Consider the following 12,895-nt stretch of genomic DNA (forward strand, 5'->3'; position numbering starts at 1 on the left):
ACGACTGAGTGACTGAACTGAACTGATACAACAACATGGATGAAACTCCAAGGCATTATATTGACTAAGAAAAGTCACACTTTCAAAGGCTACATATTACATGATTCCAATCATATGACATTCTTATAAAGGCAGGGCTACAGGGAAAGAAAATAGGTAAGTGGTTATAGGAATGTCAGGTAGGAGAAGAGTGACTAAAAGTGAGGGAGAGATAAGTGGAACATGATAGAAAGTCCAGAGATAAACCCACACCCCTGTGGTCTCATCTGTGACAAAGGCAAGCATTCAACGAGTGGTACTGGGAAAACTGGACAGTTATACGTAAACGAATGAAACCAGAACCCTCCCTGACACCATACACAAAATTACACACAAAATGGATTAAAGACCTAAATGTAAGGCTGGATACTATAAAACTATTAGAGGAAAACTTAGGCAGACCACTCTCTGACATAAATCACAGCAAGATCTTCTATTTACCTCCTACAGTAATGAAAATAAAAATAAATGGGACCTCATTAAACTTAAAAGCTTTTGCACAGCAAAGGAAATCATCAACAAAACAAAAAGAGAACCCTGAGGACTGGAGAAAATATTTGCAAACAAAGCGACTGACAAGGGATTAATCTCCAAAATACACAAACAGTTCACGCAGCCCAATAATGAAAAAAAAAAATGGCCAATCACCGTTTGGGGATTGACGTAAACAGACATTTATCCAAAGATATACAGATGGCCAAAAGGCACATGAAAAAATGCTCAACATCACTGATTACTAGAGAAATGCAATCAAAAATGCAATGAGGTACCACCTCACACTGGTCAGGATGGCCACAATCAAAAAAATCTACAAGCAAAGGCTAGAGAGGATGTGGAGAAAAGGAACACTCTTATACTGTTGATGGGAATGTAAACTGGGCCAGTATGGACATTCCTTAAAAAACTGAAAATAGAACTATCGTGTGACCCAGCAATCCCACTCCTGTGCATATATCCAAAGAAAACCATGATCTGAAGAGAGACATGCACCCCAGTGTTCACTGCAGCACAATCTACAACAGCCAGGACATGGCAACCACCTAGATGTCCACTGACAGAGGAATGGGTAAAGATGCGGCACGCATGTACTGGAACACTGCTGCCGCTGCTGCTGCTAAGTCGCTTCAGTCGTGTCCGACTCTGTGTGACCCCATAGACAGCAGCCCACCAGGCTCCCCCGTCCCTGGGATTCTCCAGGCAAGAACACTGGAGCGGGTTGCCATCTCCTTCTCCAATGCATGAAAGTGAAAAGTGAAAGTGAAGTCGCTCAGTCGTGTCTGACTCTTCGCGACCCCATGGACTGCAACCCACTAGGCTCCTCCATCCATGGGATTTTCCAGGCAAGAGTACTGGAGCGGGTCGCCTTCTCCACATACACACTACTACATATGAAACAGGTAGTAAGGATCTACTGTATAGCACAGGAAACTCTACTCAATACAATGACCCACATGAGAAAAGAATGTAAAAAAGAGTGGATATATATAACTGATTCACTTTGCCGTTTACCGGAAATTAACATTATAAATCAACTACACTCCAATAAAAAACTTTTAAAAATTTGGGGAGGACGTAGGCGGAGAGAATTTATTGAAGCGATGGCAATGTTCTTTATTACCTAATTACACATTTGTGAAAATTCCCAAAACTGTATAGTAAAAAAGAGTACATATACTATATATAAATTATATCTTAAAAAATGCACTGTCCAGTTTGATTTTAAAGAAAATGAATTTTGGATAAACTGAGTATGTGAATAAGGATTTTCAAGAGAACCTGTTTTGTGTTGTCAGATAATTACTTATAGTTGCAAAATATTTACTGTACTATTCTCTTAAACAGACTGCTCCTTTCAGGGCATTTTACATTTGGATAAAGGCTAGCTGTTTTCTGGGCTTCCCTGATGCCAGATAGTAAATAATCCACCTGCAATGCAACAGATGTGAGTTCAATCCCTGGGTTGGGAAGATCTCCTGGAGGAGGGAAATGGCTACCCACTCCAGGATTCTGGCCTGGAGAATCCCACTGACAGAGGAGCTTGGCAGGCTACAGTCCATGGGGTCACATGACTGGGCGACGTTCACTTTACTATCTATTTTCTGGTAAGAGGTTAGAAGGCCAAGAATGATACGTGGGGTGCATCCCAATTAAACATGAATCATAAATGACACATCTTTGAAATTATTCTATTAAGTCCATGGGAAAATAAAAACAACTTTAACATCCTAGAGAAAAAAACATATAAGTGTAATTTTTTCGCTAGGATGTCACTATAGAGAAAAAGATATAATGATGATTGTATTTTACTACCATAAATGTTATTTAAGAATGATAAATCTAACCCTAAACTTGACATCTTAAATACTCCTTATCACTCAAGGAGTATTTGTGGCTATTAAACAGTGTCATAAATATTATGCAGGCTGTAACTATGTATTGGTATATAAAATGTAGGAAGCTTTCCTTGGTCAAAAGACACACATCAAATACATCTCAATACATCTCTGCCACCTTTAACCAACTCTGAGACAAGCCAGCTTTCTGGATTCCCAGGCTGCCTTTGCCTCTTGTTACTATGAGGGCTAAACTGCTCTCGGTAGCTTCAGTCTATTTATAGAAACCCCAATACACGCTTTTAATCCAAACCTTCCACATCACTGTCTATTCTATGTCATTCTGCCGGTCAAGCCCCAGAAACAAAAATTAGGTGTTTAGTTTTAAGTTTTGTGAATCAATAGCTATAAAAATTATGTACCATCTTTCTTTGGACATGCTACTGTTACATTAGCAAACTAAAGGAAGGAAGTCACGTTGGCAAAAAATAGGAAGGAAGCACATTGAAAGCCTGAATTATGGAATGGTCTATCCAATAATTCATTCTATTCATATCTGGTGTCTTAGAAAATACATCATCTCTAAGACCTGATACTCTCCCCTTCTGCTGTTAACTCTCAACTATTGAGAACTGAATACATATAGTAACTTTCTTTTTTTCCCTAAAAAGTCTTTAAAATTAGACTTCAGTCCACTAAATCAGAAACAACACGACAATGGGAATCTGGTTCATATTAATACAATTTACAGTCTCAAAGCACTTAATTATATCAGATCTCATCAAGCACTGAAAAGCTGCTTTCTTAATGAAGGCATACTAGTGTAGGTCATTCTCCTTCTCATGTCTTCTTTGATCTGTATTTAACTCGGGACAAGTTCTTTCTGGTTCAGTAATGATGTGCTACAAGTAACTATTACCTGATGAAGTGCTCCTGCTGGTAAGACAATGGCATCACCGAGGAACTGAACCAGAGTGCAGGTTTTGACTCCATATTCCTCAAGCAGTCTTTGACGAAGCTTTTTGTTCACATACCAACTCTGGTCACGTATTGGATCATGTTCTGGTAGAACTTCAAGGCCTTGTTCTTTTGAAATCTGAAATATGGATTACAATGAAAATATATACCCCAATTTAAATAAAGGAAATGGTGAATCCTGTTCAGCTACATTTCAATTTTCTTTACAATAAGTCTTTTATTCTCAGAATCTTCTGGAATGATGATTAAGCTTAAGTTAAAGAAAATCATGTTCTACAATTGGAAAAGCAAAAGGATATGAAACTGATGCAGACTGATGTAATGTTAAAAAAGTAAATTGTACTCCTTTCTCATCTCCTTTCACTATGAAGTTTTCTCTTTTTTAAAAATAGTAATAATGATCATTTTTTCCCAGTTTTTTTGGCTACACCACAAAGTTTGCAGGGATCTTAGTTCTCTGACCAGGGGAACTGGACTCATGCCCCTGCAGTGGAAGCACAGAGCCCTAACCACTGAACTGGCAGGGAATTCGATGATAATGAGGTTTTCATCCATTTGGTTCCTTCCAGTAATTTTAAGGTATAGCACAAAGATGGGGGAAAGGTTAGTTTAGTAGCTTTCTTCCAAAAGCCAAACCATTTGTATATATGAACTTCACAGATATTTTTTGATGCTCTTCTTTTTTTAAGGTAGGTACAAAGATAAATACCTTATATTGCTAACCTTCTAACCCTTGAGAAATGAATTTCAAGGAACCTTTTGACTAACAAGTGAAATCTTCTGCTTTAAAAAGCATACTTTATAATAAATTAAGACTGGTAGGTGGTTCTGGGATAAGATCATAGTTACAGGGCCATAGCTCCTTCACTTTTATACGGACCAAAGACAAACGTTAAGTTCATTCAGAAAGAAGAATACGAAAACCAGCAATTATGGTCCCTTAAAAGAAATCCTTATCATTACAAAATTCAGAAAATATTGAGAAAATGGTTTGAACTAATTTCAGATCAACATGTCACTTTTTAACAAGTAAATTAAATTTACAATTACTCAAAATGTCAACCTGTTCAACCAGATATGACTCCTTAGGTCAACAGCCAAAAATATCAACAACATTAAAAAAAAATCTGCTTTCTTTACATACTTCTATGACATATTAAATTTTATATTCTATAATTCCAGTGACTCCTTTTCACCAAGGGTAACACATGACTCATTAACAGGTTCTTTACGGGGATAAACAATAACTAGTAACTGAGAAGAAACTGCCATTCAAATTCCTCAAGAGAAAGGAGCTTTTGATTTTCAAATGAAAAATTCCATCCTCCTAAGTAAAACTTATTTAATCATCTTAAAATTATTTAATCATCTTATACTGCTGAATGCCAATGAGTTTACATTAAAAATTAAGTCTTCCTTCAAGGTGAAGAGATAAAACTACGTATGGAACCTAAAATTATACCTTCTGAAGAAATTCCCGTATCTTGTCAACATCTTTCCCAGCATAAATATGCCACAGAGCACCGGGTATTTCACTTGAGTCCTTCAATCGTTTTCTTAAAATGTCATCCAAATCTTCTTCCTCAAATTTCTTGAGTATTCCTAAAACGCAGAATATTTTCATACTGGTCAATAAAGACTACCAGAAATCAAGTGGCCTAAAATTGACCTCTCAGAGAAGCACAGTGCCTGACTAGACTGGACTCTTAAAGAGGAGATAAACCCAGTTATACATGAACACTGTGATAACCACAAGAGCAGAGAACACTGACCTGGGGACGATAACGTTCCCCAGTTCATTTCTTTCTGTAAACCAAGGAACAGGAGATAAAAAACCAAGGACCTTTACTCAAACTTGACCACCTTTTTTCTTCTTGTCCCAAACTATGATCATAACAATTTTATACTCACAGCATTTCATAGTTTACAAAGGACTTTCCTGACCACTATTAGGCAAGGATCATAATCTCTATTTTACAGCTGAGCAAAAGGTTCAGTGGGGAGAAAGGATTTGTTCATTACCATGACTAATGAACGGCAGAGCAAAATGTCTCATTTATTATTACTGATTAATCTATAATCAAACACTAATAATTGAGGTATCAGACCATTCTAATATGTTGACAGATTAAAAACTGTACACACATATATATATATGAATGTATAAACAAATGTTAACTGAAGTTATCTATGAGTGAAGTACAGCAATGTCATCATTTTCAAACTGCTGATTTCACTACAATGAACATTTTAAAGAAATGTTTTAACAGAAAAAGGAATCTATTGCTTAACACAAAGAATATATCAAATGTTTACTAATGATAGTGAAATCTTTTTTAAAGTTAGTTGTGAAGATTTTTTGAAGTCAAACATTAGATGTTTACAATATACAAAATACTATCCTAGAATGTTGGGGATTAGTTAAGACTTCCTGGAATAAAAGAGGCTATTAATAAGTGTAGGTAAACAAGACTATCACAAGGGCAATGATACAAGTTAAAAGGATGCACAAAGACTAGTTCAGTCCTCAAGTTTTGTTCTTAGTTTTTATTTTTGGCCTCACTGTATAGCAGACATGTGGGACCTTACTTCCCCGACTAGAAAGTGAACCAACGTCCCCTGAATTCGAAGCGTGAAGTCTTAACCACTGGACCACCAGGGAAGTCCCCTGTCAAATGTTATCTTTAAACGAAAAAGATAAAGAAAACTGTTACTGCTCTGTGAATTTTTAAAAGCTACTACAAAGAATACATCACATTTCCTACTTTATGATAGTGAAATCACAAGGACAAAGAGGATTGTTGGAGCAGAGAAGGTTTACACTTTAATAAAGACCTTGATCTGATCTGTTTTGAGGAATTTGAATGAATACAGGAATTTGCTAGGGAGACACAGAAGTTGGGGAGCCATCATAGGTGGAGGAGAAAGCATGTGCTTAAGTAGGTACCAAACATTTCTTTTTATGGTGACCAACTATAAAAACTGGCAAATTAAAAAAGTCCAAAAATTAAAGTGCTAATGAACTTTTCTCAAAAGATCAAATATTATGGTATGAAAAAGAGGGATGGGAAATAAATTAGGAAGATGAAAGAGTTCTAGCATTTAAGGACATGAAAGAAAAGCAGAGGAGAAAAGCAGACTGTATAACCAACAACCACCTCTGTATTGTAGACCAAGTGCTACAGGGGATAATTTGAACGAAGTACAATAAGTTGCAAATGATTTACCTTAGTATCTGCAAGGGACTGGTCCCAGGACCCTCCACCCCCACCCACGGCAGATACCAAATTCCACAGATGTTCAAATTGGTTAAGTATTTTTACCCTCCCTCACCCTGTATACTTTTAGACCATGTATAATACCTAATACAGTATAAATGCTATGTAAATAACTATACATATGGAGAAGGCAATGGCACCCCACTTTAGTACTCTTGCCTGGAAAATCCCATGGACGGAGGAGCCTGGAAGGCTGCAGTCCATGGGGTTGCTAGGAGTCGGACACGACTGAGCGACTTCACTTTCACGCATTGGAGAAGGAAATGGCAACCCACTCCAGTGTTCTTGCCTGGAGAATCCCAGGGACGGGGGAGCCTGGTGGGCTGCCGTCTATGGGGTCGCACAGAGTCAGACACGACAGCAAATAATTATAAATACAATATGAAAAACATGCAAACAGTTGCTGGACACAGCAAATTCCTTTTTCATTTTTTGGGTGGCAGAATTAGAAACTTTTGGAGTACAGCATGTTTTTATTTTTTTGTTGGGGTACAATGTTGTGTTAGCCAAATTCAAGTTTTGCTTTTTGAAACTTACTAGAATTTTCTCTTTCCTCAATTATTGTCCATCCTTGGTTGGTTGAATCCACACGTGTGGAACCCGCAGATTCAAAGGGGTAACTAGCTCTATGGCACTACAGGCTTTGAAAAGGTAAGTAAGCTGGCACCAAGGACACACATTTCTGTGCTAGAGCTCAGACTATAACTCATGTGTGCTTGACTTTCAAATCCTTGGGAGTGGGGGAGGTAAGAGTTTTTACTGATTCTAACAGTTAAATTAGCTGAGCAACTATGAGTTTCTATAGTTTTGGAGGAATTTAGCTTGTGTATTATGTGTGTGTACTCAGTTGCTAAGTTGTGTTCCATGCTTTTTGACCCCATGGACTGTAGCTCATCAGGCTCCTCTGTCCATGTGATTCTCCAGGCAAGAATACTGGGGTGGGTTGCCATTTCCTTCTCCAGGGGATCTTCCTGACTCAGGGATTGAACCCGAGTTCTGCACTGGCAAGCAGATGCTTTCCACTGAGCCACCTTGTGTATCACAGAGGCTGTTAAATATGCATGATCAGAGTGAAGACTGTAAAAAACTTCCAGGTCCTGAGCACCTAGCCACTAAGCTGCAGATACATTCTGGGTTCCAGAAAAAACTGTTGAACTCAGTCGTGGCTGGAAATCATGTATAGACTTTCCCAGGAAGTGCACATAAACCAGAATGGGAATAAAGTCTATAACTCTAGAAAAGTCTGTGATTCCATTATACGAAGAATGAAAGGTGTAGTGTTACTGAAGCCACAGTCAGTATTTGAAGAAGAGGCAGTGATTAACAGTGTCATTTATTACAGATGGTTTAAATAATAAAAGGACCAGGAAAAAACCACTGTACTGAACTATGACTGTCCGTGAGAGCCATAGCAACAGTAATCTTAGCGGGGCAGCGGGCAGGGGCCAACCCGCACTGAGCTGCAACAGGAAAGGGAGGTGACAGACACAGTGGAGAATGCCTCATGAGGGCAGGAGTAACAGGAGAGTGGCCAGAAGACAAGATTTGAAGAAGGCTTTGTGAGAAAGGTGGAAAAGTCTAAAGTTTGCTCCTACCCTCAGAAAAGAAGCCAGTGTAAAAAGAAAAGTTTAAGGACCAATGTCTATAATGAAGGGAATGACAGATGGGTAGATGGAACAAGGTTTCAGAAAGACACCCAGAGGGCAGGATCTAAAATCTATACACTGGATAGAAAATTTATTTCTACTTAGGAGAAAGGCCCCTTCTCTTTGGTATCAGAAGGGAAAAAAAGCATGCTTGAGATACGAACGTGTCTTCATCATCTTCAGAACAAAAACCTAGTTTCTCTTCTTTACTAAATGTTTTTAAGTGAGCTTACCATTTTATTTTCATACACTCAATAATAATATGAAAGGAGTAAATAAAAAATCTTCACTTTTAAGACTTCCCTGGTGGTCCAGTGGTTGAGTCCACCTGTCAGTGTAGGGGCCGCAGGTTTGACCCCTGCTCCAGGAAGACTCCACACGTTACAGGGCAGCTAAGCCCATGCAGCACAACTACTGAGCCTGAGCCCTAGTGCGCTCCACAAGAGATGCCATCATAACGAGAAGCGTGTGCACCACACCACAGACGCGCCTGACAGTCACAAAGCCCAGCACAGCCAAAAATAAATCTAATTCTTTTTTTGGTGGTGGTGGTACAGTTGTTGAGTCATATCCGACTCTTATGACTGTAGCCTGACAGTCTCCTCTGCCCAAGGGATTTCCCAGGCAAGAGTACTGGAGTAGGTTGCCGTTTCCTTCTCCAGGGGATCTTCCTGATCTAGGGATCAAACCCACGTCTCCTGCATTGCAGGTAGATTCTTTACCAACTGAGCCACCAGGGAAGTCCTAAAAGTAAATTTAACTCACTTTTAAAATTGAAAATCCTTTGTGTAAAAAAAAAAAAAAGCCAGGTAAAATAATCATACCTCAAAATGAGTATTAAATATCCCTAAATACACTGCAATTTTGGGGGGAATCTTTGATGTTAACTCAGAGGCTGACATTCTGGATAGTATTACTGGATGTGGTTCAGTTCAGTTCAGTTCAGTCGCTCAGTTGTGTCCGACTCCTTGCGACTCCATGAATCGCAGCACGCCAGGCCTCCCTGTCCATCACCATCTCCCGGAGTTCACTCAAACTCATGTCCATCGAGTCGGTGACGCCATCCAGCCATCTCATCCTCTGTCGTCCCGTTCTCCTCCTGCCCCCAATCCCTCCCAGCATCAGAATCTTTTCCAATGAGTCAACTCTTCGCATGAGGTGGCCAAAGTACTGGAGTTTCAGCTTTAGCCTCATTGTGGTTATTCAACTGTTTTTCCAAAACACCACTATTCTTAAAGTTTCTTTACCTGCTTTTGAGAGAATGCCATTTCCTTTTGCTATGCCAACATAGACTAGAATATTTACAACATCAGAAACTTCAACATGTAGATTTGTTGTTCCTATATCATGATCTTTAGCAGCAGCTACACCTGTGTATAAAATAAAATTTTATTTAACATAATACTTTATATACCCTACATATTCCTTCCAAAATCAACTCTATGAGGAAAGCCTGTTAGTTATAATTTGAGCTTTAGTCTCCTTATTCTAACACCTGCCCACAAAATATCAAATATCCATGAAATACACCATAAAAGTTAATAGAAAATGTAACTATATTTTTATGCTATTGGCTATTAATACCTAATATACCACTGGTCTGCTTCAAAAAATATTTCAAAGAATTATTAATGGAACAGATTTAGTAGAATCTAAAAATGATTAGACAATTTATCTTGTTGGTCAGAAGTTATTTAGAATTCCACATACTCCAAGCTGATAGAAATGCAAATATATACTTACCATAAGCGCTGCACAACCTGGGTCCTAGATCAGGGCGCACAAAAAATCCCGGTAAGTGAGAGGCCAGGTTGAACTTTCCTTCTGGATTACAATATTCTGGCAACGGCAGGCTTTTTAAAAGATCTTCATATCTGAATAACAACATTGACTTTTTTTTAAATAAAGATTTACATTCTTAAGTATTTTCAAATATATAATGTTCAAGTTGTTACACTTTCCATAAGGCCTCTAACAGTTAAAAAACTTTGCTTGGCTTCATTCAAACTTTAAATGAATGCATAATATACAATAAGCAAAGAATAGAAGTGATTCTGACTAAAACTGCAATTCTGCTTCCCTAAACACAGCAAACCGAGAGCACCAGGAGAAGGGAGGTAGCAGCAGGGCCTCCTGTCCTTTGACAGAGCCCTCTCTTCTTTACTGACCCAGCAAAGACATTCACATTCCCCTGCCGAGACCACGGAGATTCAGTTCTGTAATTTTTTTTCTTACTTCCTTTAAATTGAGGAAGATACTACTTAAAGCTCACATTTGTAGTTTATTATCTCACTCCTTGGATACTCTCAGCTCAACCTCAAAAGTCAAGAGTCAAAATAGCCAAGTATAAAAAAATATACCTTGCTGGCATCATAGTCTTGAAGTCTTCTCCTGAAGGGCAGTCTTTCAATTTTAAAACAACTGTTTCTCCACTTTTTGTTTTTTGCCGTTCTATAAGAATGCAATTGATTATTAAAAAGATAATTTTTGCCTTTTTATTCTTATTAATGTTTGAAGAGGAAAGAAAAAACGTAAACTGAATGAGCACCTCTATTGTCATACAGTAGTTACTTCAAAGACTGCTTTTATTTATGTATTCATATAGTATAAAGATGTTTATTCCTTATGTAGATATTTGCAACATTAAAAAATTCTTTAAAAAAAACCTGTTTACAACTGTTACTAAGGTTAAAATTATAAACTTATTACATTTTTATTTTTAATTTTTCAAAATGTTTTACACAAAGTATTTAATCCAAGTTTCAAAAGTTTTTGGGAGTGGTTGCCAAAAAAATTCCCCAGGAATATTAATATACTGAATATGGCAGTAAGAAACAGAATGACGTTTTTTGGCGGGGGCGGTCACTGCATCCCGATTTGTGTAATCTTAGTTCACCCACCAGGGATGGAACCTGGACCATCGCAGTGAAAGCCTGAGAACTAACCACTGGCTCACCAGGCTATTTCTAAATGACTTCTCTTTATCAACAAAGGAAATGAGGGACAGAGACAGGAATAGGACCCAGTCTTTTGATTCCAAGTACTTGTTTCTTTTGACCAGAAAACAAAGTAATACAAATGTTTCAAAGATTTAAACAATGTTAAGTCATATTTCCAATTTATCATTTTGGGAAGACAGGTTTAAGAAAATAGTAAAACAAACAACAAAAAAAACCAACATACTTGAAACTTCCTCAAAACCATCCCAGAATTCCTTAACATTGGCATTTGAAATAATGCTGTCTTTGCAGTTGAGGAGATCAGCTTGGTGGTCTCCAAAATCAAGACTAATTGAGTCCGCCTTCCACAAGCTAATGTTCATTTTCTTATGCACGCCAGAAACCACTGCAGGCTTATAAACGATAGATAATTAAAAATTAAAAGATATACATGGACACTTCAAAAATTTGATTTTATACACAACATACAGAAAATAGTTAATGTGTTGAATTTATGGACTAATTAATGACAAATTGTGAGAATTAAAGCAGCTTTTAAAAATAGTTTCTGACCTGGAAAGATGTTCACAATATATTTTCAAAGAGAAAAAGTGATAAGAGAATGCCATGTACTAGCAGAGTACACTGTCATTTTTGAAAACAATAATTATAATATGTAGTATTTTTCAGGAAAGAGTCTGAAAAGCTACATTAAAATTTCCATTTTTAAGCAATTTAATGTTTTCATGTTTTCTTTACGATTCATTTCTATAGACAAAACATACCTTGTACATATGTAATAAGATTTCTAAATATATAGTCTTTTGGATTAAAACAAATTATATCCATTTTGATTTTATATCACTTAGAATACACACCCATTCTTTACCTCTACAAAGATCATGACAAGTAAAAATATTAACCACCAAGCACAACAACAATAAATTTAAAATCTATGATTGATTCCCTCAAAGTCAATTGGTTCTTTGAAATCACATGAATTCCAATTTCCTCCAGACTCTCTAACCCAGAAACCAACAATTGAAGATTTGAGGTTTTAAAACTCCAATGCCGATGTCAAAAAAAGACCTCTAAGGCAATCTGATGCATTATTCTTAGGTGTTTTTTTTTTTTTTTTTTTAATCCTTTATAATAAATGAAGTAAAAAGAAAACAGAAAGTTGTGACTTAAAGAGTCTCTTGTGACAGATATTTTTACATACTCTTAAAACACATAAAATAAGTCTGAGGAGCCATAAGTGCAGAATAACCTCAAGCTAAGGTTGTTATCACAAAAGGTATGTCAAAACCATAAAACAAACACTACACTAAGAATAAGAAGGTAACAACTTGGGTAACTGCAACATTAAAATTCCTTTTAATGGGCTAATATATCCAACTATTAAAACAGGTCAACTATTAGATAATTAACTATGGCTGATCATTCACATATTAATTTCCAGACCATACTATGTCTATTCAGTAATACTTCTATCCAGCCTTGTAACATTGCTTATTACAGTAACCAGCAGCTTGGGAAAAGTAAAATTTTAAAAATATATTAGAATATTCTCAAGCAGAATTCTTAGGCTACTATCATCATCATCTTCCTGAAATACTGAAAGCCTTTGTAATTTGACCCCTTGCCTCTAGTCTTATTCCAATTCAACTTCTAATCTGCTT

At 37.1% G+C, this 12,895-nt stretch overlaps 1 protein-coding gene across 9 annotated transcripts in view; it reads right to left on the reverse strand.

The window, feature by feature from the left end:
• Positions 1-12,895, reverse strand: part of JMJD1C (jumonji domain containing 1C) — a 316,167-nt gene that overhangs the window by 8,407 nt on the left and 294,865 nt on the right. For all 9 annotated transcript variants that reach the window (XM_019953729.2, XM_019953726.2, XM_070782326.1 and 6 more), the window contains 6 exons: positions 11,458-11,626; positions 10,635-10,725; positions 10,018-10,148; positions 9,522-9,644; positions 4,813-4,952; positions 3,292-3,468 (listed from right to left, as the gene is read on the reverse strand). In XM_019953729.2, coding sequence (XP_019809288.2) covers positions 3,292-3,468; positions 4,813-4,952; positions 9,522-9,644; positions 10,018-10,148; positions 10,635-10,725; positions 11,458-11,626 — 831 coding nt within the window. The remainder of the gene's footprint in view (positions 1-3,291; positions 3,469-4,812; positions 4,953-9,521; positions 9,645-10,017; positions 10,149-10,634; positions 10,726-11,457; positions 11,627-12,895) is intronic.

The sequence above is a fragment of the Bos indicus genome, chromosome 28, assembly GCF_029378745.1.
Source record: "Bos indicus isolate NIAB-ARS_2022 breed Sahiwal x Tharparkar chromosome 28, NIAB-ARS_B.indTharparkar_mat_pri_1.0, whole genome shotgun sequence".
NCBI classification, from domain to species: Eukaryota; Metazoa; Chordata; class Mammalia; order Artiodactyla; family Bovidae; genus Bos; species Bos indicus.